Source organism: Chiloscyllium punctatum, chromosome 15 (genome assembly GCF_047496795.1).
Source record: "Chiloscyllium punctatum isolate Juve2018m chromosome 15, sChiPun1.3, whole genome shotgun sequence".
NCBI lineage: Eukaryota > Metazoa > Chordata > Chondrichthyes > Orectolobiformes > Hemiscylliidae > Chiloscyllium > Chiloscyllium punctatum.
In genome coordinates, this window is record NC_092753.1 from 8,144,358 (window position 1) to 8,172,322 (window position 27,965).

The following is a 27,965-nucleotide window of genomic DNA, read 5'->3' on the forward strand; positions in this document are numbered from 1 at the left end:
GGTTCAAAGTTCTTAATCATTATGGATGCTCAGTCTTAATGGTTGGACATGCACAAAGTTCATTCAAACATGGGGGCAAAAACAGAAATACTCTGTGAATGTTTTGCAATACATGGACTACTGGAAGTGTTGGTCACAGATAACATGCCATCAATTAACAGCAGGGAATTTGAGTATTCCCTAAAGTCGAATGGTATTCATCATATAACGACAGCTCCATACCATCCATCATTCAATGTTCTGGCAGAAACAGCAGTCCAAACTTTGAAGGCAGGCTTAAAGAAACACCTTACAACTTCACTAGAAACCAAACTGTCCCAGTTCCTATTTGATTGGAGGACCACCGTCATGCAATTGCAGATAGCTCCAGCAGAGTTGCTAATGAGGAGAAGGCTCTGACCAGGTTAAGTATGAGCTTCCTGGACCTGGAGGGAGGGTGAAATGGCATCAGAAATGTCAATGTCAGATACAAGGTTCCATTAAGCAAGACAGACAGATTACTTCAGTGAGCAGTTTGGTTTAGGAAACATGGGAATGGCCCGGCATGGGCAATAGGCATGGTGAATTTGAGGTTAGGTCTGGTGATGAATAAAGTTGGTGAAGTGGAATGGTCCTGAACAAGCATGTGAACTATATAAAAGCTGCAAAATCACAAACTGCACAGGAGCAAAATGTGGCCAGCTCCTTGACTGCCTGAAGAGGAAAATTTAATTTCTTCCGAGATGCTCTGGATGCAAGAGGCGAGCTACTGTGTGTTACGTGCAACCCGCATCAGAGGCAGAGGTGGGGCAACCTGCTCTGGTGCTAAAACATTGCAGGAAAAGCTACAAAATAAAACAGCCTATGTCCTCAGAGTCAGGCAGGGAGGGTTGTAGTAACTGTAACAACGTCAGCCAGGTGAATGTCGTAGAATATGAATTCACTGATTTGGAATATTTATCTGATCCAATCAGGGATCTCTGGCTGACAGAATATATACAGGAGTACAAAGTTAAAAATCACACAACACCAGGTTATAGTCCAACAGGTTTATTTGGAAGCTAGTGCTTTTGTATATCCCAGTCCAACACTGGCATCTTCAAATCAAATACAGGAGTGTTAGACATCCTGACACTCTTGGAGTTGACTCTGAGGAAGTTGGATCAGTGACAAGGACTCTCCACCTGTAAAGTAAAAGGTGACTTAATGATGGGATACTGGCCTCTGGGGAGTCAACAGCCTAGAACAAAGTTAATTAAATATGCCAAACAACAAGAACTACAAATCTGGAGAAAATCTGGATACTGAGACATCCTATTTCTGAAATGTCTAAACCTCTCTCTCTATTTGCCAGGCCTATCGATGACTTCCAGCATTTTCAGCCTTTATTTCAGGTCACCAACATCAGAGCCATCCCAGACTGGGACCAGGCCGAGCTGTCATTGTCATTGAATCCCTCGCCTTGCCTCGGCCGCGGATTCTGATTGGTTGATTTGGGGCCCCAGGCCCTATTGGTCCCACGCCTGCGCATTCCCGACGTTGGAGACAGAGCCGACCATGGCGGCGGTGGGATGCTTCGTGTTTGCGGCTCGGCGAGGCTGCTGTTGCTGCGGCCGCCTCCGCCGCGGTGTCCGTGTCTGTCATCCCTGTGGAGGGGACATGGTGAGTCACGGGAAGTGAAAGTGTTGGATTAAAGGGAAGGAGGTGATGATCTGTGGGAGTTTGCCAGCTGTCCGGCCCGGAGCGGGAGGGGTCGATCGTTCTGAAGAGGGTGCACGTGACAGCGCTGACCCCGCCCCAAGGGTCACCGTCACCCTCGGGGGTTTCTGTGAATGACCTTGTCCATCCCGTGTTCCCGCTGGCATTGCTACCCAGCTCAGCTGGTGCTCAAGTTCAGGTTCGCATGCTTAGAAGCTTTGCGGTGCTCGCAGACTTCCCAGAGCTGTTTGTGAAACTACAGTCAATGTCTCTCAGCCAGGGTGTGATTGCTTAAGTCGTCTGCTGCAAATAAATTTGGCAAGTGGGTTTAAGCAAAGTGGCAATGACATTTATTTACGATTTCAAAGTCCCGTTGTTTACCCAAATGACTATTCTGATATGCCAACTCTTAGCTTCCACCCTCTGAGCTTGAATTTAGGCAAATTCTGGTATCTGAACTCTCACTCCTTTGTTGATCAATTATAACTGTTTGCTGATGTGAATTGGCTTTTGTTTCACCACTAGCTTAATCATTTCAGCTTTGTGATGAAAATCTCTCAATGGCCTTTCTATAATCTTATCCAGTGTACAACTCTTGAGAATTGTTCTTTTGAACTCCTCTCTTCTGCATCCCCTATCTCCTCAATTGCTTTGCTGCACCATTACTGATCATTCCTTCGGTTGTGTAGGCCTGAAGATTTTGAATTCCTTTCCTAAACTACTTCCCTATTCAAGTCTCTATCAAAATTTTGATATGAATGAATATGTGAGAAATGTTTTCTCTTGTGGAGATGAATAACTAGAAGCCTGCAATGTAATAGTCACTAAGAAATCCTATCATGAATTTATAAAACACTACCTCATGTGGAATGGTGACAATGTGGCAGTCACAACTATATAGAATTATTGAAATGAGTAGCACAAATGATTGCAGGGAAAGTCAAACAAACATGAAGAGGAGAGAATAGAATAGAATCCCAACAAGTCCACACCCAGCCTCTGAAGAGCAACCCACCCAGACCCATTCCCCTACCCCATTATCCCACACTTACCCCTGACTAATGCACCTAACCTACACATCCCAGAACACTTTGGGCAATTTAGCATGGCCAATTCACTTAACCTGCACATCTTTGGATGGTGGGAGGAAACCCATGCAGATACTGGGAGAATGTGCAAACTCCACACAGACAGTCGCCTGATGCAGGACTCTAACCTGGGTGAGTGCTAACTGCTGAGCCACTGTGCTGCCCCAGTAGAGGATTACAATGTAGATTTCGATGAGAAAAGATAGGAGTGGAGCATGAACACTGTTACAAACTGGGTGGGCCAAATGGATATTTTAAGTAAGGCAAAACAAAGAATTTGGGTGCTGAAGATCTAAAGCAAAAACAAATTGCTGGAGAAACTTAGGCCTGGAAGAGTTTGAATATATTTTCCAGATATCAGAGCAAAATATTGTAAATATTAGAAATATGAAATCCAAAAATAGTGGAACTGCTTAGTCTGGCAGCATCTCTGGACAAAAATGGAGTGCGCAACCTAGATTGTGCATTCAGCACAAATGAAGGCTGCTGAAGTCTAAGAAAGAAACTGAGAAAGATCTGTGTGATGGGCTTGGTAGTTTTATCATGGCACTTTAAATCTTGTGCCAAGTCATAGGGTTGACTTTATGTGCAATGGTGATGTTAGCAGGCAGGTAAGCAACTAATCAAACTGAAGTATTCACATAGCAAATTGTGAATTTCTGCATTGTTCTGCATACACCTGGACTTCTGAAGTTGTTTTCAGTTTAAATGGAATAATATGACTTTGGATTTCACAATTATGACCAGAGTAAAGTTTAAAGAAAAATTTCAGGGTGGTCCCCAATCATCTGAACTCACATTTTGGCAAAACATCATCACTGAGTGAAAGCTGTTTGACTCTTCACAGGTGCTACCAGACCTGAGTTTTCCTAGCATTTAAAAAAAAATCAGTTCTAAATTCAAAACTTTGAATTGCTATTCCTCAAAAGGTGTGCATGTAATATATTAATTTGTGATTTAACTTAACAGGAAAAATGACTACACCATATATTCCAAAGTTTTGACTTCAAGATTGAATATTTTATATTTTTATTGTTACAAAGATGAAATTAGAGATTTATTTTTGCTGTCTAGTATTTGCTTGTATAATTCCAGTGCCATCCAGGATTAGGATTTATTTGCACATCAAAAGGATATAGCCAGAGTAGTTGAAAGTAATAGATGGTCAACGTTTCCCTAGGTTATTAATGTTGAGTCCACTGCAGCCTTGTGAAAAGTGGTATTGGAAGTCCATCAGCTAGTTAATGCTAGTACCTGATGAGGTTCTCTCTTTCTTTTTTTTTAAACTCTGAATAACATGGCACATAATGGAGGCAGTTCTTCTTGCAAATGCTTTGTCTTGAAAGAACAACAGATGAGTTGTTAAATTTCTTCTTAGTGCAAGTAGTAGTTAGGTTAGACTGCTGCAATGACCTTCAAAGTCCTTTGGGCTTTAGGCTGTCCTCATTTAATGAAACATTGATCCAATTATTAATATAATGCTGTCTTTTATTCTTTTATGAGGTGTGGGAGCTGCAAGTAAGGCCAGCATTTGTTGCCCATCTGTCCATCTGTATAATTCCCTTTGATTTGAATGGCTTGCTAGATGATTTCAGCAGGCAGTTAAGGATTAAGCACATTGCTGTGGGTCTCTGGCATTTTCCCTTTCCTAAAGAACTTTCTTTTTGTGAATCAGCTAGGTTTCCAGAGCATTCAGTAATTCTAATGGGCATTATTGAGACTATTTTTATATTTCACAATTATTGACTGAATTGTAAATTCCATGGGCTATCGTAGAGTGACTTCAACCTGTCCCCCCAGAGCATTAGCCTGGGCTTTTAGATTATTAGTTCCACCCGCTACGACACCATCTCCCAATAATTTATCTTGAATTTGCATTTTTAAAATTTAATGCAAGTTATGATTGTTTGTTTTTAAATTCTTCAGGTGTTTGGCATGTCTTCTGGCTTACTTTCAGTCCATGGTATGCAAAACATTCAGCGACAGCAGAGAAACCTTTCCTTGCATGAGTACATAAGTATTGGATTGCTAAAGGATGCTGGCATCTCTGTACCCAATGGAAAAGCTGTTTCTACACCAGATGAAGCATATTCTGCTGCCAAAGCAATTGGTATGATGGCAATTAAATTGAAATTGTTTTTATTGCTTGTGAATTAAAACAATGAGAATTTTAGATTCCTGTTTACCTCAAATGTGAATGAAGTCTGACAACAGCTGTAAGGTCAATATTGTGAGGGAAAATGAATTATCTTGACAGGACTGTAGTTTGTGTTTTGGGGTGAGCTATCAGTAACTAACTGAAATTTAATGATAAATAAGCATTTCAGTTTGAGAAGATAGAGAAGTAAGAGAAGAAGACTAATACCTTAATCACAGCTTATCTTTGTTCCCAATCTTCCTATGATGCTTTCTTAACCTTTAGTTATCAGTTTTGGTGAAATCTAAATGCCAAAAATATTGGCATGCCCATTATCTGTAAAGATACTGCCTGACCTTTGTAGATCTTGCAATTTTCTTTTGATAAGGAATATCTCTTTCACAAGTTTCTTTATATGGTAAGTTCCGGATTACATCAAGTTCCTTTAAACTAGAGTGAAAGACAAACAATGTTATTAACAGACAAAAAAAATGAAAAACTGCAGATGCTGGAAATCTGAAACAAAAACAGATTGTTGTAAAATCTCAGCAGGTCTGGCAGCACCTGTAGAGAGAAATCAAAGTTAACATTTTGGGCTCAGTGACCCTTAAGAACTGATGGTAGCTTGGAAAAAAACATTTTCTTAAACAGAAGATGGAGTGAGGGGAAGAGGAGAGAGTTAACAATAGATGAAGATAGAGCCCAAAGAGAGTGAGAAACAATTAAACGGACAAAAGAGTGGTTAGAGTCATAGAGATGTACAGCATGGAAACAGATTATTCGGTCCAACCGTCCATGGCGATCAGATATCCCAACCCAATCTAGCCCCACCTGCCAGCATCTGGCCCATATCCCTCCAACCCCTTCCTATTCATATACCCATCCAGATGCCTTTTAAATGTTGCAATTGTACCAGCCTCCACCACATCCTCTGGCAGTTCATTCCACTACACATACAACCCTCTGCGTGAAAAAGTTGCCCGTTAGGTCTCTTTTTATATCTTTCCCTCTCACCCTAAACCTATGCCCTCTAGTCCTGGATTCCTCGAGCCCGGGGAAAGGACCTTGTCTATTTATCCTATCCATGCCCCTCATGATTTTGTAAACCTCTATAAGGTCACCCCTCAGCCCCAGCCTGTTCAGCCTCTCCCTATTCCTCAAATCCTCCAACCCTGGCAACATCCTTGTAAATCTTTTCTGAACCCTTTCAAGTTTCACAACATCTTTCTGATAGAAAGGAGACCAGAATTGCACGCAATATTCCATCAGAGGCCTAACCAGTCTTGGGGCATGAATAGCTGCTAATGGGGACTATTTGTGGCTGACAATGTGTTTGTGTGGTAGACCAGGCCTGGTCTGTGGCGATGGAGGAAAGCAAGGGGAAGGGTGCATACATCCTAAAATTATTGAATCAATATTAAGTCCCGAAGGCTGCAGGTTTCCCAAGTGGAAAATGAGATGTTGGTCTTCAAGCTTGCGCTGAGTTTTGCTGGAGCACTGCAGCCAGCCTGAGACAGAGATTTTGGCCAGAAAACAAGGTAGTGTGAAAACATGGCAAGCAATTGAAGCATAAGTTTTCCAGGAATTGGTCACCAAATCTGCGCTTCATTTCCCTGATGTGGAGAAGATCACATAGATAGTATTCTGCAAGATTACTTTAATGTGCTGTATTTCTGTGCCAAGCTTACTGAGGTGAATAAATAGCTAGTACCCTACTTTGCCAAGCAAATGTGCCAAAGGCCTTTGGATCCAAGAAGTACTCTGTATACTTTAATATCCTGGAAAGGTCAAGTATCTCAGATTAAGTAAACCATTTCATGCTTTTACTACATACTGGTCACTTGAACAGCAATTTCCAAAAATAGGATGCTGACATCAGTCCAAAACAATGCAATTAAACGACATAGTCTGTGAATTTGAGTGGCCTAATAGCTGCGCTAATGATCAATTTAATATCAATCAATTAAGCTTGTAACATAGTTCACTTTTTTCCATAGGAACAATATACTTTCATATGCAGGGATTTGTTCTATGCAAATAAAAAGCATATTTTTAAATCTCGCACTGCTTTTTGAACTGTGGAGTAGCTTGGAGAGTCTATAGTTCCCACTTTTTTTTTCTCAGCACTGTTTTCTCCTGTTCTATAAATTCCTGTGATAATTAGAAATTTAGCTTCCAAAGTTTGTCCTGATGAATGGAAGAAGAAAAGTTTTGGTGAACGTTTCTCTTTTCATCAATATACAACATAGTTTTCTGCTAACCCTTTTTTATACATTATCAATGACTCCCAAACCAGAGGAAATGGATGTTCTCCACAAAAAGGTGAAATTCTTAACTTGATGATCAAGCCAGTATTCTGCCCTTTTCTAATATCTTGCCACCGCATTTTATATTTGCTGTTTGTGGAAGCCTGCTGGGCTAAAATTAGATGTGTAACATTTCAAGTGTAATCCATTGATTAAGAGTGCTTTGGCATTTTTTTTTGAAGATGTGAGAAGTTATGATATGGATGAAAACTCTGATCTGCTTTATTAGATTTTAGGTAAAATAGATCAGCTTTCTACTCCACAGCATGTGTTTGGTATGTTTTTGACATGTAGAATAAATCACTAATTTTAATAAAGGATAAATTCTAGTCTTTATTATTTTGAACTTGTGTACAATTTGCCTGTTGTACTGTTGCAGCTGTGATAGTAAAATCATGCAGTTGGTGTGAATGATCTTGCATTTTCTTTGCTGTTGATATTACGGGCATTGAGCAGAAAGTGTGATTAAAATATAGTTTTTAGATTAATATGCACTTTGTATGTTAACAACTGTCCCAGTGATATTGTGCACTGTCTAACTTGTTTGATTTTATTTCAGTGAAGGGTAAGCATCTTAAAAAGTTAGAGCTTGGCTGACACCTGACAGACAAAAGCTTGGCTTAATGATAGCAATTTTTTGTTGAGTCAGAAGATTGTGGCATCCATTGCTGAGACTGGCAAACATAATCTTAGCTAAGAAGTATGCAGTACTGAATAGGTGCTATCTTTCAAATGAGATGTTAAACTGAAGCCCTGTCTGCTTCCTCAGGAGGATGTACAAGATCTCGTGCTACTACTTGAAGAGCAGGGAAGTCTTGCAGGTGTCAAGGCAACATTTCTCGATCAACGAACACCAAGAGAAATATCATTTATTTGGTCAGTGATGTCACTTGAGGGATCTTGCTCCCTTGTTTCCTTCCATTGCAAGTGACTCCACTTCAGTTGTTTGTGAAAGGAAAGGCTGGTAGGTATAGGGAATGCTGGATGACGAAATAAATTTGAGGGTTTAGTTAAGAAAAAGAAGGAAGCATATGTCAGGTATAGACAGGATAGATCGAGTGAATCCTGAGAAGAGTATAAAGGCAGTAGGGATATACTTAAGAGGGAAATCAGGAGGGCAAAAAGGGGCCATGACATAGCTTTGGCAAATAGAGGTAAGGAGAATCCTTGGGGTTTTTACAAATACATTAAGGACAAAAGGGTAACTAGGGAGAGAATAGGGTCCCTCAAAGATCAGCAAGACGGTCTTTGTGTGGAGCCGCAGGAGATGGGAAAGATACTAAATGAGTATTTTGCATTAGTATTTACTCTGGAAAAGGATATGGAAGATATAGAATGTTGGGAAATAGATGGTGACATCTTGAAAAATGTCTATATTACAGAGGAGGAAGTGCTGGATGTCCTGAAACACATAACAATGGATAAATCCCCAAGACCTGATCAGGTGTACCCTAGAACTCTGTGGGAAACGAGGGAAGTGATTGAAAGGTCCCCTTGCTGAGATATTTGTAACATCGATAGTCACAAGTGAGGTGCCAGAAGACTGGAGGTTGGCTAACTTGGTGACACTATTTAAGAAAGATGGTAAGGACAAGCCAGGGAACTATAGACCAGTGAGCCTGATGTCTGTGGTGGACAAGTTGTTGGAGGGAGTCCTGTGTATTTGGAAAGGCAAGGAAAGAGAGTCCAGAAGTAGAGGGCATAGGTTAAGGGTGAGAGGGGAAAGATATAAAAGAGACCTAAGGGGCAATCATTTCACGCAGAGGGTGATACGTTTATTGAATGAGCTGCCAGAGGAAGTGGTGGAGGTTAGTATGATTGCAACATTTAAGAGGCATTTGGATGGGTATATGAATAGGAAGGGTTTGGAGGGATATAAGCTGGGTGCTGGCAGGTGGGACTAGATTGGGTTGGGATATCTGGCCGGCATGGACAGGTTGGACCAAAGGGTCTGATTCCGTGCTGTACATCTCTATGACTCTGTGATTTGCAATGCCCTCAGGCTGTGAAATATGCTGTGTTTTACAAATCCAACTGACCTGTGTTATTTCCAACAGACTTCTGCTACTATGAAGTTATTTTTGTACACTTTTGAATGTGCTAGGCTTATTATGAAGTTGAAATTTTATAATTTTTGTGAATTTTTAAAATAAAAGTTGACTTAAAGTGACAAGAAGGGGTTTTAGCGGGACTCTATGGGCAGTAATTCTCAATTTTGTGGCAAACTTTTGTTTTGATCGCACATCAAGATGCACAAGCAGTGCTCCCTCAAATATTCTTTTTGGTGCATGGATCTCAGAGGTCTGTGTGAGGTCGTGACCTCTGCAACTGAAAGTCAATGTGTTCACATGCCAATTGGCATGGAACCGCTGTGCAGCCTAGAGGAACTGTATATCAGATTCAATTTATAACTTCTGTCCTGCTATAGCTACTCAAATTAGGAGATCTGCTGTCCTGTATGTCATGACTAACTATGAAGCTTATACTATGAAATCTCAGACTCTTCACAGGTGACTTCTCACCACCTGTGTTACTAAACATATGACAGTACTGCGTCTGTCACACATCTTGCTGGTATGTTGTTGCCATTGTCCTACGTACTAGTTACGATCATTAGCGCGCTGTGTTCCCAGTCGTCTTGAACTTGATGGGGTGTCACCCCTTCGTCCATGTCAGCTGATTCTATGGCCCCGCATTTAGTCATACATGACTGTTTAGTCAAGAACCTGGAGTGTGCACACTAGTGGTCATAATCAGTTGCTTGGAATCATAAGTGAGATACTTGCTGCTTCTAACTACTCTTTTCTTGATGTTAATGCATGGCTTGGCAGGGGATCAAGTGTAATAGACCATACAAATATTTCTCGTGCAAAATTTTAACTTCCTGGAGTTTTGTCAATCATTTTTTTTTATTATATAATGCAATTCTATGGCCGTCATGTCCTGAGGTGGGACTTGCCCATTTACCTTCTAGCCCAGAGGTAGGGGCATTACTATTGGCCCACAAGACTCTAATCTGGAGTTTTATTTGATTTGTTTTCAGAGATCAACCTTACATACTTAGATTAAATCGTAATTATACCATGAGAATTATTCAATGTGGCAATATAGCTTAAATTTTGGCATTTTGGGAGGCCACATTTGGGTATTTCTTTTGATTAGAAATTATGAACAACTCACAAGAAGTTCAGTTGGGGAAATTTATTCTTCAAATAAGTCTTACTTGTGGATGCAGGGTTATTTCTCTCCTGGCCTGCCTTTCATATGTGGCTTTCTGGGTTAGTTTAAGTAGTTACTACTTAAAATTTCATTTGTTCTTCGTTTGCAATGCAGTGACATGAGGTATGATTTGCTATAGCTTGTTCAGTCTCTAATGGGCATATGGGTAGTTAATTCCAATGATTTGAGCCTAACTCACTGTGAGAGTTGCCAGCTCAATTGGTTGAATGTCTGGTTCAATTCCCACACCAGCTGAAGTTACCATGGAGATTTCTATCTAAGCCTTCCTCTCGTCATGAGGCACCACCACTCTAATGAGAAAGCATCCCTGTGTTCTTCTGGATCTATGGTGCCTTTATTTATAAGACTGTACCAAATGAGCTTACTCACTGGGTTTACTGTTTGCTCGCTTCTAAGTGTCTGTAAGTGTTTGGGAGAACAGCTTGTTCAGTTGATTCAGAGAAGGCTTCATTCCACATGGAATTGTGTGGCTATATTTTCAATTTGATTACTAGCCTGTCAGGTCAGAGAAAGTAGTTGGCTGAAATTATTGCTTTATTTCCCAGGTATAATGAGGTGTAGGTAGATTGGTCCATTGTTGTTGACATTTTGGAAGGTTATATTATGTTCTTCAGATGTTCAATGGTTAGAGTCTTCTGGGTTTTTAAAAGTTTGACAGATGTCAGGTGAAAAGTTTGATTTGAAACAGATATGAAACCCTAAATCGAATGTTCAATTTAAGGATGCATGTTAATTCTCCTCTGGATGATGATAATGGATGGATTTTCAGTAGATTCTGACCCTGGTACATTTTGGCCTGATAGAGATTTTGATGCTCATTAGTCATTTGTTTCATAGCAAACGTTTTCCTCTTAAGGTTACAAAGAGATAAATAATGATCAGGTTGGGTCAATAGGCTGAGGAGTTGCAGATGGAGTTTAATTTGGGTAAATACGAGCTATTGCATTTTGGTGAAACAGACAAGGGCAGGATTTATATAGTTAATCATACAGTTAATAATGTTGTAGAAAAGAGATACCTAGAGGTTTTAGGTACATAATTCTTTGAACTTTGCATCACAGACAGACATGGTGGTTAAGAAGATGTTTAGCACAATTGTCGTCTTTGCTCAGATCTTTGAGGAGGAGCAGTTGGGAAGTAAAGTTGAGATTGTACAGGATGAAGGCAAGGCCTCTTCTGGAGGACTCTGTGCAGTTCTTGTCACCCTGCTTTAGGAAGGATATTATTAAATTGGAGAGTGTTCAGGAAAGATTTACTGGGACGTTGCTGGAATTGGAGGACTTGAATTATAAAAAACATAGGCTGGATCGGCTGGGACTTCTTTTACTGGAGCGTAGGAAGTTGAGGGGCAGCCTTAGAGGTTTATAAAATCGTAATGAGTATAGATAAGATGAATCACAAGGGCCTTTTACCTAGATTTCAAAACTCTTTCTAAAGTGAGAGGAGAAAATTTTTAAAAGGACACGAGCGGCAACTTTTTTACATAGAGTAACTGGTGCAGACTGAAGTCCAAGTGTAGTGGTGGATGCAGGTAGTTACAACATTTAAAAGATATTTGGATAAGTACATGGATAGGATTGGAAGGATATGGACTAAATGCAGGCAGGTGGGTCTTGTTTCATTTGGGAACATGGGTGCCATGGACAGGTTTGACTGACTGGTAACTGTTTGCATGTTGTATGACTCATGCAGACGTGACCTGTTAAGGCGCTAGCACATTTGGCAGAACAAATCAGAAGAGACTTTTGAAGGTGTCATGGCTGCACACCAGGCCTGTCTGAAGGAGTTGTCTCAACTTGTAGCCTTGTTTTAATTGAATGTTTCAATTTAACAAGTAGAACAGTCTTGCTTTAAACAAGATTGAAAATGAGTTTATTTCATAATTATTTCTGAAAACGGCATAAGTTTAAAAATGACAAATTTATTAGCTAAAATACATACATTTTTATCCTTATAGCTATGTATAAAGATGAAGATTAAGTTAGTCTCAAGAATTGATGTAGACTTGCTTGAACATTCTGTTTAAGTGAAATTGGTGAAAACTTGAACATGGATTCAGCAGCTGCATTGAATTCTGTAGTCGCATAATTAGAAATTGCCTTCATAGATAGACTTTTCTTTTGTTCATGGGATGTGGGCTTTGATGGCCAGTCAGCATTTATTGCTGATTCCCAGATGCTGTGGATGTGGAACCATGTTTGGCCCAGACCAGGTAAGGATAGTAGATTTCCTTCCCCAAAGGACATTAGTGAACCAAATGAGTTTTTATAAGAATTGACCAGGGTATGGTCACCACTATATACTAACTTTTTATTGAATTTTATTAAATTTCACCATCTGCCATGGTGGAATTTCGAACCCAAGGCTTCATAACAACATTTAGCCTGAGATTTGTAATCCAGTGATATTACCATGATGTCACTAACTTCCAACAAGAGGGCAATAGATTCTGCAATGAGTGGAGGCTCTTCTATTTCTCTTTTACAATATTGTTAGTTATCAGTAGCCTGGTTCAGCACAGCAGTACTGGATGCTGCTTCCATTCTCTCTCCAGTTGAGAAGCAGTTGCTGTTTCAAGATATTTAGATGGATGTTGCCAGGGTTGGAGGATTTGAACTATGGGGAGAGATTGAATAGGCTGGGGCTGTTTTCCCTGGTGTGTCAGAGGCTGAGGGGTGACCTTATAGAGATTTATAAAATCATGAGGGGCATGGATAGGATAAATAGGTCAAGGTTTCTTCCCTGGGGTAGGGGAGTCCAGAATTAGAGGGCATAGATTTAGGGTGAGGGAGGAAAGATATAAAAGAGACCTAAGGGGCAACTTTTTCATGCAGAAGGTGATACGTGTATGGAATGAGCTGCCAGAGGAAGTGTTGGAGGCTGCTACAATTGCAACATTTAAAAGGCATCTGGATGTGTAAATGAATAGGAAGGGTTTGGATGGATATGAGTCTGGTGCTGGCAGGTGGGACGAGATTGGGTTGGGATATCTGGTCAGTATGGATGAGTTGGACCGAAGGGTCTGTTTCCGTGCTGTACATCTCTGACTCTTGCCCTGCCCTGCCTCTGTATTATCTCTCATGTCCACTTTCTGCCCTTTTTTGCCACATTCCCTTCTCACAACAAAGACCATAACCCTGTGGCAGCTTTGATAGGCTGCTATGCATCTGGCCAAGGGTTAGCAAGCTTGCATTGCCCCACACTTGTAATGTCACGGCGCAACAATCATGAAGCCATAATGCTCATGGCAAATGGGCAACATGGCTGACATTTGCTCATACGTACAACCCGATTCTCTCATCTGTCACAAAGCTGGTTCCTTTTTTCTAAAAGCTGTTCCTTTTCTCAAGGATACCAACAGCCATGCTCAGACAACTCACCAGAACGAAGGACCCGATACCCAACATGAGCAAAACTAATGTGTACAAAATCCCATGCAAGGACTGCACAAAACACTACATCGGACAAACAGGAAGACAGTTAACGGTCCGTATACACGAACACCAACTAGCCACGAAACGACACGACCAGCTATCCTTAGTAGCCACACACACAGATGACAAGCAACATGAATTCGACTGGGACAACGCTACCATTATAGGGCAAGCCAAACAGAACAGCCAGGGAATTCCTAGAGGCATGGCACTCATCCACAGATTCAATCAATAAGCACATCGACCTGGACTCAATATACCGGCCACTACAGCGGACAGCTGGAATTGACAACCGGAAGCGGCAGAGACAGGCCATTATAAATGCCGGAGGAAACAGCACAGAAGCACTTCACAGGAGGCTCCCAAGCACTGAGGATGTCACCTAGCCAGGGGACGAAACGTTTGCAAGACAAATTCCCAGCTCAGCGAACAGAACCACAACAACGAGCACCCGAACTACAAATCTTCTCCCAAACTTTGAATACTGTGTACTTGATGTTTTTCAGAGGGGTCATAAATGGGCCAACCTCTGATTAGACTAGTTTGATATAAAGATGAAAAGGATTTTGAGGCCTTTTGTTTATATGTAAGCAGATGAGATTTTAGGCCAAAGTGGTCATGTTTTAGAAGTGACGTGTATAATAGAAGAGGAGTGGTCAGCTCTCTAGCTGGGCAGTTCAGTCCAGAACTAGTTGGGAGTTCAACAGTAAGCTGTGTGGAAACTGCCTCCCCACCTCCTCCCAAACCCCCCCCCCCCCCCTCCCCCTTTTAACATCAATCTGTCAGCATCTGTTCCATTTTTCCTTTACTGTGTTTTAAGGGAAGTTGCTTAATGGGACTGCTGCGTATATTCGGAACAGCATAATTAAGTCTAGTTTGGATAGACTGGGTTCTTTGTGATTCATTGTGTAATTTCTTAAATAAATTTTTTGTCTGATTTAAAATCTGGTAGTCAACCTCGCTAACTTACTCTGGGTAATTTTCACTGTACATTTACTGAAACAAATTGCAAAGTTATGGTCTGGTCTGGGCTGCTCGCTTAAGAATGTTTCGAGTGGCCTGACCTAGTTCATAACACACCTTAGTTGCTGTGTAACCACCAGGCCACAGACATTACTTCCCTCACTACATTTCATCTAAGCAACCCTTAAGTCCCTGTCCCCATTGATTACTGCAACTGTTCCCCTCAGTTGAAGTGTCAATAACAAGGGCATGTAATTTTAAAGTGAGGGGCAGGAGATTGAGAGAGGATTTGAGGAATATTGTCAATGACCTGCTAAAGGTATTGTGCTGGCTGAATGACCACCACATGCCATCAAAAATTGGTTGCCTGCACTGTAATATCCATCCTTCCAATCTACATCCACGTCAATCACTGACTCTGAAATTTAATTCAGCACATGTTACTGTGATGCTTATGAGACAGAAGATGACTCGGATTTGTATGGCTTGCACAGGACTATTGGAGGTTGCACTAATAGCGGTTTGCCTTCAGCCAGCACTAGCTTTTATAATGACATTGCTGACAACTTCAATATTATTGATATGTCCAGATTCGATGTGTAAGCACCAATGGCACATAACTAATTGCCTCCAATGTGCATCTGACCCTGAGGCACCCTCTAACTGAATGCATATAGGTGATGCAATGACTGCAAATCTAATCTAGCTGCATGTTGCAAATGGCAATTTCATGTTTTGGTAATTACAATGTTGTGACGTCCAGCCAATCCATATCGTGCGGTGTTGACCATCAAACTGACACTTCTTCTGCCCACTCTAGGTGCTGCTTCAGTCATTTACTAGTAGCACTTCACCTCGAGAGAAAGGAAAGTGAGGATTGGCAACATCAATTGCGCTGGACACTGTCAGCACCAGACCCTGCCTGCTCACTAAGTACATTCTCAGGATTTTCATGTCCTCTACCTCGCAATACCATTCAACCCATTTAACACATTCCCCAATGTGACGACCCACCACCTTGAACTTAATATTAAACTGTCCTGCCTGCTCCCTGGGCTCCAGTATAATGTCTTGCTGATGCCCACCTAAGGAGGCCATTGTGGTGGTCACAGTTCATACCCTACCCCCACCCCTTCCATAGCCTTCCTTGCCCTCCAAAGCTGTTCCAAATCCCACCCTCCCCCACCCCCCCCCCCCATTCAACTTGAGATATCCCCATCACCGCCCTTATCCCATGCAACTATAAATGGCACTGCTTTACCCTCCCACCAACTTTGATTCCCCACCCCTTCTACCATTAGTCAATTGTAGACACAAATCAAACCCCATCCCTTCAGAGATGTCGTTGGATTGACTTCTAGCAATGTATTCAACGCTGAACTACAACCGACTCTGATGATAAGCCCAAGGATGACCCAATGCCCTGACTAATGATATGCAATTTTCCTGACAGCTGTACAGACAGACCACAGAACGTTGTCCAAATTGCCCTGGGACAGATCCATGGATCTTGAGTGTCGCAAATGGGTGACTGGCTGCAACAGAACCAATAGAGTGAATGTGGGTGTTGCCCATAACTGACGGTACTGGCACCCCAGATAGTGACTGCTTTCTTGACTGAGGGCTAATGCGTACCTGTTTCTGCCACGTTCATTTTGTGGAATGAATGTGCAGTATGTTTGCTGACACATGGTAGATGTGTTACACTGTGCTGTACAAAACACGAAGATGGCAATATTCACTCCCGCCACCTAATAAAATCATTTCAAGCTTGGCAAGCAGCCTTTCTGTGTGAGTGCACTAAAAAAAACATGCTTAAGTCAAGCTGGCGCATGCAAAGCTGAGATGAAATCCTTTGGCTTAGGCTGAAGCACTAATGCGCTAATAGACATGCCAAGGTAAGGCAAAGCATGGATGGTGCAAGTAGGCAAGCAGGTGCAAAATGAGTGAGCTTTAATACGGCAAAGAAGCAGCCTTGAGATGCAGCCTGGTCCATTCTGTGAGCTAGCTCCCTGTCAATGTGTGTAAAGAGAAGCAGCTTTTTCAATGCTAGTTGCTGCTATGCACATCTACACCACTTGAGTGTTCTACAAGTGGATCAGGGAGGTGCCATGATGGTTGGCAGATGCTGGATGCCACTATCCATAGCTGATTTTCCATCCATCCGTCCATCCATCCATCCCCCACGACGATGAGCTAATCAATGAAGAGGAGTACATCCGTCCACAGTGCCACGGATGTCACCCCACCAATGTGCACCTATATGAAACAGCACAAAAGTAGCGAAGTGTATGTCTGTGCTTTACGTGTATAATATCATGTATACTATAATGTGGACCTTGACCTAGAGTGATTTGGGGTTAGATATGTGCATGAGGCACGGTTTAATAATTAAAACCCGGTTTTTCTGTAGCCTTCATTTTAAACTGGTGTATATCAGAACAGCTGGCTGTGGGCACTTCTGAAGTGAAAAGTTGAAGTTTGCTTGTATGTGAGAGTTTTATGATTTTAAAAAAAAAAGAGCAAAGCATTGGTTTGCCTTTTGTTTAGAATGATTAATAATTGTTTTGTTTCTAATTTGGAAAACTCATAGAATTTAAAGCTTTGAGTCTCAGTTCACAGGAGACCTGACAGGTCAGATATAAGAACTGTTTCTCCTGGAGGAAGCAGTTAATTCACAACAGTTAGGAAATAGTGTAAATGTTTTGAAAATTCCAGACAAAGTGTTTGTTTGTTTTGTTTAGAAGCAGTCATTCCTGTAATGTTTTTAAACTTCTACATAGACTTCCAGAACCAGAACTGAGTGCTGCAATCAGTGTCAGCATGCTGGTCACTGTGAGCAAAATGTTGGAGTGGCTGCGTGCACATGTAGCCTCAAGGGAACATCGCTTTGAACTCTGAAGAGGTTACTTGAAGCTAAGAAAGTTTAAACTTGGTTGAATTATCTCAAGGCTGACACTTAACTTTTTTTAAGTTAAACCTGTAGATGTAATAGAAACTTACTTTGTAAAGTAATGGTGTTGAAAATAGATATTATTCAGTTTAATACCATTCTAATCAAATAACTTGGCTTGTTCTATTTTATCATTTATTATAAGAAAAACAAAACAGTCGCATTGCATGCTATGTTTCAGTGAAAGGCCATCAGGTTAAATTTTAGAAAAAGCACAATTTGATCGGGTATTATTTCAGCCAGGAATTTGACTAGTCTGGTTGTAACCTCAGCTTGGATCATAGCGCTTTTTCTTTTTTCTTTTATTCCTTTCATTTATATTTACTGCACTACTGCCACCATTGCTGATAGCAATTTTTCCTCTGGCTCAACTTGGGAGTCAGTTTGGGTGGGGGGTGGAGGGCAGGGAGAGTGGGGAAGAGATGTGGAAGAGTGTCGTTTTGGTGGAGGGTTAGTTTGAAGGTCATGCTGCATTGTTGGGAGAACTGTTTGTTGGATGAGATTTGAAAGCAGACCTCCTTCCTCAGGTATACAAGGAAATACCGTATTGCACTATTTTGAAGACCACTAAGGGAATTCTTCCCATTGTCCTGATCAATATAACTCTCAACCAATGTCAATAAAAATATATTATGTGAATATATTATATTATATTATTTTGGTATGTACAAACTGCTTTGTATGAAAGAAGTGACTATACTTCAATAAAACCTATTGAGATGTAAAACCTTTTTGGATGCCCTGAGAGCATGAAAAGCTTTCTAACAATGTGATGAGCATGATGGTTATTTTCATTAAATGAGGTAGGCTTGCAAATCCATAATTGCCTGTTTCTCTTTACTGTCTTCCAGTCTTTCAATATTATGAACAGCTGAGATTTGAATGCATATGCCTTGGATTGATGAATGTTTCAAGTATTGAAAGTTGATGCTTTCTTGAAAAGAAAATCCTGTCTTATTCAGTCACCCAACATTGAGTCCAACAGGGGGAATTTGTCTTGTATGCTAGAGCTATGTTAATGCCCTTAAAGATTACCTTGAGGTGAAGGTTGTTGTTTTGAATGTGAAGGTTGTCTTTTGTGTTTACTATACACCATCAGCCCATGTTTACTGGCTGAGTTATTTTAAGAAATGCAGAAATTCTAGTTCAAACTCCTGTTCTAGATAGCATCACTTTCCTCTCCATTTATGTTGGTTAAGGGACAAGTAATTGAGCACAGAGGGATAATTCCCCTACTATTGAAATGCATGAACTGACTTAGTTATTTTCAGTGATGTTTGTAAATGGGGATATAGGGTGAGAGGATAATCCTTTTACTTTGGCTGAAATATTGCATTACCTACTATAGACTCCAAGTTATGTTTCATTTTCCGTTCACCTGTATGACTTTACATTTTTTTCCTGCTGCTTTTCTTGTTTAACATAAGGTAGGAATCCAGTCAGCATTTGTTCAAAATCATGATGCAGACAACAAATCCTCTGAGTTACAAGGTATTGATTTTAGTTTAGGTTCTGCTAAACACTGCTTTGCTCTTTTTATTGTGATTAAAATGTTTGGTAGGTGTGTGACTAATGCCAACTGTTATCAAAATTATTTATGGAATACTATTTTTATTGGTAAGAAAACAAAACTGCTTATCCAAGAATCTTTAAAATGCAAATTCTTCCTTTTTTCGTTTTTTTTTTTGCCTTTTTCAGGTGGATGCTCTTGAAGAAAAAATCCATGACACTATTTTGAATGGATTACCTGCATTTCAGTAGTGTATTTAAATTTATGTCACTGGCTGTAAGGCACCTTGGAAAGTCCTAAAGCTTTGATTGACTTCAATTCACACTGAACCTTTTTTTTTTGAAGCCTTACATATCATGAAGCACTTTTGAATACTTGCATTGAAATTCTTGTATAAGCTCAAGTCATATGATGCATTACTGTTGAAATAGTTCAGGTAGCTCAATAAATTGAGAAAAAATGGATTATATCGCTCATTGGATGTAGACTTAGACTCCCCCAGTATGGAAACAGGCTCTTCAGCCTAACTCGTGTGTACCGGCCAGGTTTCCTAAACTGAGCTAATCCCATTTGCCTGCATTTGACCCATATCTCTCTAAACCTTTGTACCTGTCCAAATGTCTTTTTAATATTGTAATTGTACCAGCCTCTACCACTTGCTCTGGCAACTTGTTCCATACATGCGCCACCCTCTGTGTAGTTTTGGATTCCCCTACCGTGAAGAAAAGACCTTGGCTATTCACCTTATCTATGCCCCTCATGATATTATAAACTTCTATAACGTCATCACTCTGCTTTCTATGCTCAAGGGGGAAAAAAAGTGCAGCCTAATCAGCCTCTCTTTATAAATCGAACCTTCCAGTCTCCGTAACTAACATACTTTGTAAATTTTTTTTTTGTACCCTTTCCAGTTTAATAATGTCGTTCCTAGAGCAGGGCTGCCAGAATTGTATGCAGTACTCCAATTGTGGCCTTACCACTCTCTTGTCGAGCCATAACATGACGTCCCAGTTTCAGTACTTCATGCTCTGACCAATGAAAGCAAGGGTGCCAAAAGCCATTTCCTTCATCCTGTCTACCTGTGATGCCACCTTCAAGGAACTATGTACTTGCACTCCTAGGTCTCTGTTCAGTGGGACATTACCATTAACTGTGTAAGCCCTGCTGTTGTTTGGCTTATCTAAATGCAACATGAATTAAATTCCATCTGCCGTTTCTCGGCCCACCTCTTTGTACTCCTGTACTGTCAAATATGCGATCTTTGTCAAACGTGCGATGTTTGTCTGCGGATACTGATTTTTGTTGTAGATTTTTTGGCTCGGATAGGCGAATTTGGTATTTGTGATTTCGCAGATACAGAGAATTTATTGTTTTTTTTCTCAATTTCCTGCTGACTATTATGCAACCTATACTATAATCCCATCTAAGTGATCAGCCCCTTTTTTTTTCTCTATTCTACCCATACAGCCCCATTGGACGATGCCTCAAGAATATCCTCTCTAAGTACTGCTGATTGTGCTGTAAATCAACAGTGATCCAGATAAGGTTTTGCCCTATTACTGATGTCACTTACCTGAGAAAGTTTAACATTCATTAAGGATAAAATCAACTGAATTTCTTGAATAGGTTTCTTTCTTAGCTTGTCAGAAGTTTCAATCTCATTTACAAAATTTTCATCCGTCTCAGTTTCCATGAATCAGTTGAGGTGTTCAAGCCTAAATGCAGTTTAGTAATTTTGTCAAGTTCCCTCAAGTTGTATGTGACTAAACCCAAAACCATTATTTTATATTTGCATCAATCGATCTTTAACTTTGTAATTTATATAATTGCTCATTTTATTTACTACATTAAGTTTACTGAATGGACTAATGTTTTAATATATAGGTAAGTACCCTTATGTCTTCAGTACTCTGTGATTGATTTCATTTTGATTTTTGTTTTGGAAAAGACATCTCAATGGTTGTACATTTTGTTCAGAGCAGTGTACAAATCTCCAGTCTCTATCACATCGGAATTTGAAAGAGTTAGGTAAGCAGTGCAAGATCATGGGAATGTGAACTGTAACACTTGCCAACGTGTGTTTATCAAAACCTGGAAGTAGCATTGTAGCCCTGGTAAAACAAGAATCTGATATGTGGGAATGACACACTCTCTCCTTTTACTGGATTAGTGGTGCTGGAAGAGCACAGCAGTTCAGGCAGCATCCAACGAGCAGCGAAATCGACGTTTCGGGCAAAAGCCCTTCATCAGGACTCTCTCTCTCCTTTGCAGGTCATATCCTGGTCGTCATGTACACGGTGCTCTAGTGTTGTAAATAGATTACATGTGACCTATACCTAATTTATTGCACTATGGAGATCTCTGGAGTCTTTTTCTGCTTTTGGAATACTGCATCAATTCTGGTCTCCCAGTTATAGGAAAGATGTTGTTAAACTTGAAAAGATGCAGAAAAGATTTACAAGGATGTTGCTGGGGTTGGAAGGTTTGAGCCATATGGAGAGGCTGAATAGGCTGGGGTATAGGAGGCTGAGGGGTGGTCTTACAGACATCATGCAAAATTAAGGAGCATGGGTAGTCTACATAGACAAGGTATTTTCCCCAGAGTGGGTGAGTCCAAAACTAGAGGGCATAGGTTTTAAGGTGAGAGGGGAAAGATTTAAAAGGGATCTAAGAAGTAACTTTCACACAGAGGGTAGTGGGTGTATGAAATGAGCTGTTAGAGGAAGTGATAGAAGCTGGTTCAACTACAACATTTTAAATGACATCTGGATAGGTATATGAATAGGAAGGGGTTAGAAGGATATGGGCCAAATGCTGGCAAATAGGAATGGATTTAATTAGGATATCTAGTTGGTATGGACAAGTTGGATAGAAGAGTCTGTTTCCATGCTGTGCAATTCTGACCATTTGGAGATTACAAATGGACTCTGTCTGCAGGGACATGATGTACAGATTTCTAAGTAATGTGAGGACACATACTCAGTCCTGATGACCACCTTCTGTGTGTGACTCCAGCAACCTGAGCGTAGATCCTCTGTGTGTGATCATCAAGTGTCATCACGTGTTGAGGATCTATCAGCCCTGATGTTGCAAAGAATGGGTCTGGCCACATTGTAGTGGAATGCCCTAATCAGGCTCATGCTGCAACATCTGTCCATCCTGGAGGTATTTTAGAACATTCAAACATACAAAATTCCTACAGGAACAACATGTATGGAATGATTACTTCCTCTCCCTGCAGTATCTAGAAACAGTTTCAGAATAAGAGACAGATAATTTTCAGCAGAAATGAGGGTGATGTCTTTGGAATCCACCTCTCTATAGGGCAGTTGAGGCTCCATTGTTTAGTGCATTCAGTACTGAGATCGATTAAACTAAAAACAAGATGATGGAGATTGTGTAGGAAAATTGTGTTAAAGTCAAAAATCAACCATGATGTAATTGATTAGCAGAGTGGAATCTACGTGCTGAACATTCTACTTCTGCTCCTATTACTTATGTTCTTAAAATGTGTTGTAACCACAAGCCTGTTTCTTATGTTTTAAAATGCATTGTAACCATAAGCACTAATCTGTATGTAAGGTCTTCAACGTTCTGCAAGTAAAGAAGCTGGTGGATCCTGTGAATGATTGTTTGGAAAGAACATGTACTGTACTGAATTTTCAATAATGGCCAATATGAAACTGCCATGGAATTTTATACACTTTGAAAAGTGTTGGGGAAAAGAAAATTCACCAAAAATGTTGGGGAAAATATATCAATATCATAGTCATATAGCACAGAGGGAAGCGATTGGTCCATAATGCCTTTGCCAGTTCATTGAAAGAACTATCTGATTAGTTGCAGTCCTCCCCCCTATAGTCCAGCTGTTTACTTACGTTTTGACGTATACAATCCCCTTTAAAAGTTACCGTTTATTATGAGTAGTAGTCGATCTCATGTAAAAATCGACCGCCTATTTTGGCCAAACAAATCTGGAATTTCCCATATCTCATGTAAAAGTCAATCCTAGTTCTTCACAGGTAACTGATCAACCTTTTATGAGTCAGTGTGTCGGTCGTTGTGCTCAGTTCTGGCTTTCCAGTCTGCCGGTCATCCTGCTCCACTCCGGTCCGCTCTGCTCCACTCATTGTCTTCAGAATTGCTGTAATTCATTTTTTTCTTTATTCATTTAGAGATCAGTTTCGTTTCTGCTAATGATACAGTATGAATTTTGACAGGCATGAATTTCAGCCACTCAAAAGTAGTATCCATGTATTAGCCGACTGCATAAATTTAACCTTAAACAGTCCAAAGCATTTGACGAATAATTGAGTATATACAGTACTATTGATTGTGTTCCATCACACTTTCAGATAGATTGTCATTACCAGCAAATTTAAAAGGAGTAAAGTTTACTTTCAGGGCTGCCTTGTCATTATTTACAAGTACAGGGTTTTTCCTTATTTCTAGAATTGTTTAATGTAAATAACTATTTTTAGTAAGCTACTGAAATATTTCTAATGAAGGGCATATGCGCAAAATGTTGTTTCTCCTGCACCTCTGATGCTGTCTGATCTGCTGTACTTTCCCAGCAACACGCACTTGACTCTGATCTCCAGCATCTGCAGTCCTCACTTTCTCCTGCTGAAATAATTTCCAAAGTTATGAAAGCAAATGTTAGAAATATACTAGATCCTGAATCAATCCTTTTAAATTGTATAAAAATTTTCCAGCTGCGTGCCTTTCATTGTTGAGTGCATTTGATTCAAGACCATTGTTGAGCTACCTAGAAAAGGAAAGACCCACTAATGTGGCGAGAACATAAGGTTTGGCATATCGTTTAAGACATACTTAGAATTCTAAACTTTAAATGTGAGAATTTAGTGTGACCAAAGCAATCAGTTTTAAACAAAAAAGACTGGATGCTGGAAATCTGAAATAAAATCAGAATATGGTATAAATTCTAAGCAGGCCGAGGAACCTCACTGTTTTAAGTAAAACAGTTACATTTTCAAACTAATGACCTTTTCATCATCATGTAACTTAGTTTGCTTTTAATAGAACTCCTTTTATCTCACCATTTTAACAGCTGTTCTCATAAGCTGATCTTTGGACCAGAATCTGGGTAAATAGGGCACCCAACAGTTGTCATCGTCTGAATCCCTGTTCAAAAAATGTTGAAATAAAGACTCCCTTCAGCTTTGGCTTGGACTATGATCAATGGACAGATTTATTCATTAAGCAGTGAGAAAATAGTGTCCATGTTATGGAGCAGACTTTGAGGAATTATATACTCTGTAATCATCCCCCAAATTAGAAGAATTTTAATAAACTGTAATATGCTGCTGCTGCCACCATGTAAAAATGGACTAGAAGCACTAATCATAGACATTAGACGGTAACATGCATTCAGAATCCTTTGAAGATGGACTGAACCAAAGGAAATTAATAAGTATTCTTCAATCAAGTAGAAATGCCAACAAAATATATACTTATTGAAACTCTCAGGGCCCTTGTATTTGATTGAATGGCTCAGTGCTTTCTGGGAGAAACTTAGTTAGAAATATTTTGAGTGACTCACAAAACAGCATATCATCTAAAAACAGTGCCAGTCTAATGACAACTTTCCAATTGCCAGTTATTTACCAGCACTTTGAACATAACGATTAAGGTTATCAGGATTGCAAACAAGGATACTAAAGAAAGCACCATGTTTGGAAAATAAAAGTAGTAAAATTTAAAATAAGAAAGGATGCAATTGTATGATTAGATTAGATTTCCTACAGTGTGGAAACGGGTCCTTCGGCCCAGCAAGTCCACACTGACCCTCTGAAGAGTAACCCACCCAAATCGATTTCCCTCTGACTAATGCACCTAACCATGTGGGCAGTTCAGCATGACCAATTCACCTGACCTGTACATCTGAACTGTAGGAGGAAACTGGAGCACCCAGAGGGAACCCTTAGACATGGGGAGAACATGCAAACTCCACACAGACAAGTCTCCCGAGGCTGGAATCGAGCCCCAGTGCCTGGCACTGTGATGCAGCAGTGCTAACCACTTAGCCACTGTGCTGCCCACCGTTAATGAAATGTACTGTGACTTTTAATTGACTTAATGATAATATGTCACTTAACAGTCAATGAGTGAAAAAATTGAAGTCCGTGTCTTAGCAGTATGTGCTTTGAACTTTTAACTGATATCCTAAACCAAGGATTCCCAATTTTATTGAAGAAGATCAACTCATCAAATACTCTTCCTGCCTGCTTTATTAATTTCTATACTCTTAGAGTTTGCTTTCATAAGGCAAGGCTTCCGTATAATGCTATAGAGTTTCTTGATCATAGGGTCAGCTGAAAGATTTTAATTTTCTAAGACAGTGTAGCTATCCCTTGACCATCACATCAGCGCATTATTCTTTTGAGCTCAACCTAACATCCCTTTTGACACTGAATGGAACTAAGAGCAGATGTCTTCATGATTGTGAAAATCTGGTGCTACTGATAAAGTTGAAGTTGAGAGGAAACACAAAAAGAGGTTTAGATGGTTATATGGTTTGAAGTTTGAGGTGCCAGATGAGCAGCAGCTAGCTTTGTCACATGGATGGATTTGCTTGGGAGAGTCCTTTTGATGTGAGTTATGGACAAGGCGAAGCTAGTTGTTAGGGGTTTAAAAGGGATTGGGTGATTTAGAATTTATACTGCACTCTCCCAGAGCTGAGAAAGTAATCTTAATAACTGTTTTAGCCAAATATTCATGAGAATATTTTTCTTGCAACGAGCTGCCTTTCTGCAAGGTGACACATGTGCTGGCTTCAGAAATATATTTGCTGCAAACATAGAACAGATGCAGAATGAGAACTGTACCTGTGGCCTGAATGATGCTTTTGGGTGTGGTATTTTTCAATGACATCTATTTTGCTGAAAATGGGATGTATTCAACTAAAGCTGATATTTTATTGGTATTCTAAACAAAAGCTTTCAGGCACCTTCATGATACATGTTGATATTTCCTTTTGTGACTGTACTGCAGAAGTTAGGAAATGTAGTCAGCTTTGTGGGGCTTTAAAATGTAGAAAATTCAATTGAACAGAGTAGAACTGGAATAACTTTAAATCTGTGATCTTAATGAATGTGTTACTGTCACTCTGGTTAATTTGAATTATGAAGATGGTCTCCTACTTAAAGAAGAGACAGACCAGTTATGTTGATGTCAGTTCACAGACTGTTCTTGCTCTTCTCAACCTAAACTTATGCCGTCCAGCTCTGGACTCTCCCACCCCAGGGAAAAGACCTTGTCTATTTATCCTATCCATGCCCCTCATGATTTTATAAACCTCTATAAGGTCACCCCTCAGTCACCGATGCTCCAGGGAAAACAGCCCTAGCCTATTCAACCTCTCCCTATAGCTCGAATACTCGAACCCTGGCAACATCCTTGTAAATCTTTTATGAACCCTTTCAAGTTTCACAACATCCTTCCGATAGGAGGGGGGCATGTAATACAACTTGTATTATCGTTGTGGTTCTGTTCGCCGAGCTGGGAATTTGTCTTGCAAACATTTCATCCCCTGGCTAGGTGACATCCTCAGTGCTTGGGAGCCTCCTGTGAAGCGCTTCTGTGCTGTTTCCTCCGGCATTTATAGTGGCCTGTCTCTGCCGCTTCCGGTTGTCAGTTCCAACTGTCCGCTGTAGTGGCCGGTATATTGGGTTCTATCAACAAACACATCGACCTGGACCCAATATACCGGCCACTATCAACAAACACATCGACCTGGACCCAATATACCGGCCACTACAGCGGACAGCTGGAACTGACAACCGGAAGCGGCAGAGACAGGCCACTATAAATGCCGGAGGAAACAGCACAGAAGCGCTTCACAGGAGGCTCCCAAGCACTGAGGATGTCACCTAGCCAGGGGACGAAACGTTTGCAAGACAAATTTCCAGCTCGGCGAATAGAACCACAACAATGAGCACCCGAGCTACAAATCTTCTCCCAAACTTTGAATTGTGTATTATTGATGTTGCATTCAATTTAAGAAGATTGGGAACCTGGTAATCATAATCAGATGAAGGTACTTCCCTCGTGCTGTCACAGCGTTATCTATGAAATTTACTTGAGCCCCTATAAATAGACACAAATCTAAATTTGTTGGGTTAGGAGGTGTATGCTTGTATTCTGCAATTCTAAGTAGATATGATTACTTCACTAATCAGATTTTTGGATTTGAACACTTGGTGCTCATGTTTTTAAAGAACAAGTCAGCAAAAGTCCCCAAAACTCTGGAGAAAATTCATTCACATGGGGAAACATTCAGAAAAGTTGCAAGGTACTAAACGACATATCAGCAGCACATGTAGGAGAGAAACAGCCTGTGATTGGAGGAACTGTGGAGTTGGATAAGTCAATGCTGAAGTTGAGATATCACGGAAATGTTTTGGAAGTTATGAGAGAGGGAGTGGGAGGCAGGAGAATGATGTATGAAGGGATGTGGGGGAGCGATAATGAGTGAACAAGGATGAGGCTGCAAAGGTGGAATCGATGAAGGAGGAGGCCACAAGAGGGGAAGCGGAGGTGTGGGGCAGTGTTGGGCAGGAGAGGTAAGGAGGAGGTTCCAAGTTGGAGACTGAGATGGGAAGGTGCTTGGGTGTTAGGATCAAGGAGCCTTCAGG

The 27,965-nt window shown here is 40.5% G+C and overlaps 1 protein-coding gene across 2 annotated transcripts in view; it reads left to right on the forward strand.

Moving 5' to 3' along the window:
* The first annotated feature begins 1,500 nt into the window (after window positions 1-1,500).
* The window catches only part of LOC140486029 (succinate--CoA ligase [ADP-forming] subunit beta, mitochondrial), an 87,083-nt gene continuing 60,618 nt past the window's right edge, over window positions 1,501-27,965 (forward strand). The window contains exons 1-2 of one of the 2 annotated variants that reach the window (XM_072584577.1): window positions 1,501-1,641; window positions 4,692-4,875. In XM_072584577.1, the coding sequence (XP_072440678.1) occupies window positions 1,537-1,641; window positions 4,692-4,875 (289 nt within the window). In that variant the 5' untranslated portion in view covers window positions 1,501-1,536. Of the gene's footprint in view, window positions 1,642-4,691; window positions 4,876-7,977; window positions 8,085-27,965 lie in introns of those variants that run through there. The other variant, XM_072584578.1, reaches the window with a different exon arrangement.